Source organism: Buceros rhinoceros, unplaced genomic scaffold, assembly GCF_000710305.1.
Source record: "Buceros rhinoceros silvestris isolate BGI_N320 unplaced genomic scaffold, ASM71030v1 scaffold16219, whole genome shotgun sequence".
Lineage (NCBI taxonomy): Eukaryota > Metazoa > Chordata > Aves > Bucerotiformes > Bucerotidae > Buceros > Buceros rhinoceros.
The window spans coordinates 56,995-57,806 of record NW_010432252.1 but is presented as its reverse complement, the minus strand read 5'-3'; the positions used below and the strand labels follow the sequence as shown (position 1 = coordinate 57,806).

At 65.9% G+C, this 812-nt stretch overlaps 1 protein-coding gene across 1 annotated transcript in view; it reads left to right on the top strand.

Moving 5' to 3' along the window:
* Nucleotides 1-541: 541 nt before the first annotated feature.
* Nucleotides 542-812, top strand: part of HPD (4-hydroxyphenylpyruvate dioxygenase) — a 3,038-nt gene continuing 2,767 nt past the window's right edge. The window contains exons 1-2 of the mRNA XM_010143715.1: nt 542-581; nt 670-752. Of these exons, the coding sequence (XP_010142017.1) occupies nt 672-752 (81 nt within the window). The 5' untranslated portion in view covers nt 542-581; nt 670-671. The remainder of the gene's footprint in view (nt 582-669; nt 753-812) is intronic.

Sequence of the window (812 nt, the reverse complement as noted above, 5' to 3'; positions counted from 1 at the left end):
CGCTGCGCCCTGCCTGCCCCCGGCTGTGCTGGGTGCTCCCGGAGGCAGCTCTTCCCTCTGGGTTCGGGTATTTTCCCCCAACGGGCCAACGGGCCCCGTCTCACCTCTGCTCGCTCCTCCCGGGCTGGGGAGGGAAGCAGAACAGCTCGGCTGCTCCTGTCGTGCACACGCGTGACTCGCACACGCTGCGGTGGCCGTTCCCCACAGGCTGTTGGTGCTGCCCTGGCCTGGGGGAGCCCCGGGCGAACCGGGGGTTGCCAGCACCGCAGCTTCACCCAGGGCAGCTCTCTGCCCGCAGGCTGCCTCTTACTACTGCAACAAGCTGGGGTTCGAGGAGCTGGCGTACCCAAGCAGGACAAGGTAAGGGGGCCGATGCACCTTGCAGAGGTGCCGTTGCTAGGGTGGAAGCAGGTGTTGGGCACGTGGGTGCTACTGAAACCTGTTTGCACCGTTAAACCCTGCGGAGCTGCTGCCCCAGGCTGGGGCTGCAGCCGCCACCACGTCCCCATCCCTCACCTCTCCTCCTCTTCCTCACCAGATCGTGTTTGTTCTCTCGTCTGCTCTCAACCCAGGGAATGAGGGTAGGTGGTGGGGGGGATGGAGTGGGGAATGGCCACAGCGGAGCAAAGCACCTCTGCTCATGCCTGCGGCTCCTCTTGCTGCGGGCAGAGATGGGCGAGCACCTGGTGAAGCACGGTGACGGGGTGAAGGACGTCGCCTTTGAAGTGGAGGACTGCGACTTCATCGTGCAGGTAGGCAGCCCCTCTGCTCCCTCCTGCTCCGATCCCCAGAACGGCGAGGCCAGGCGGGGG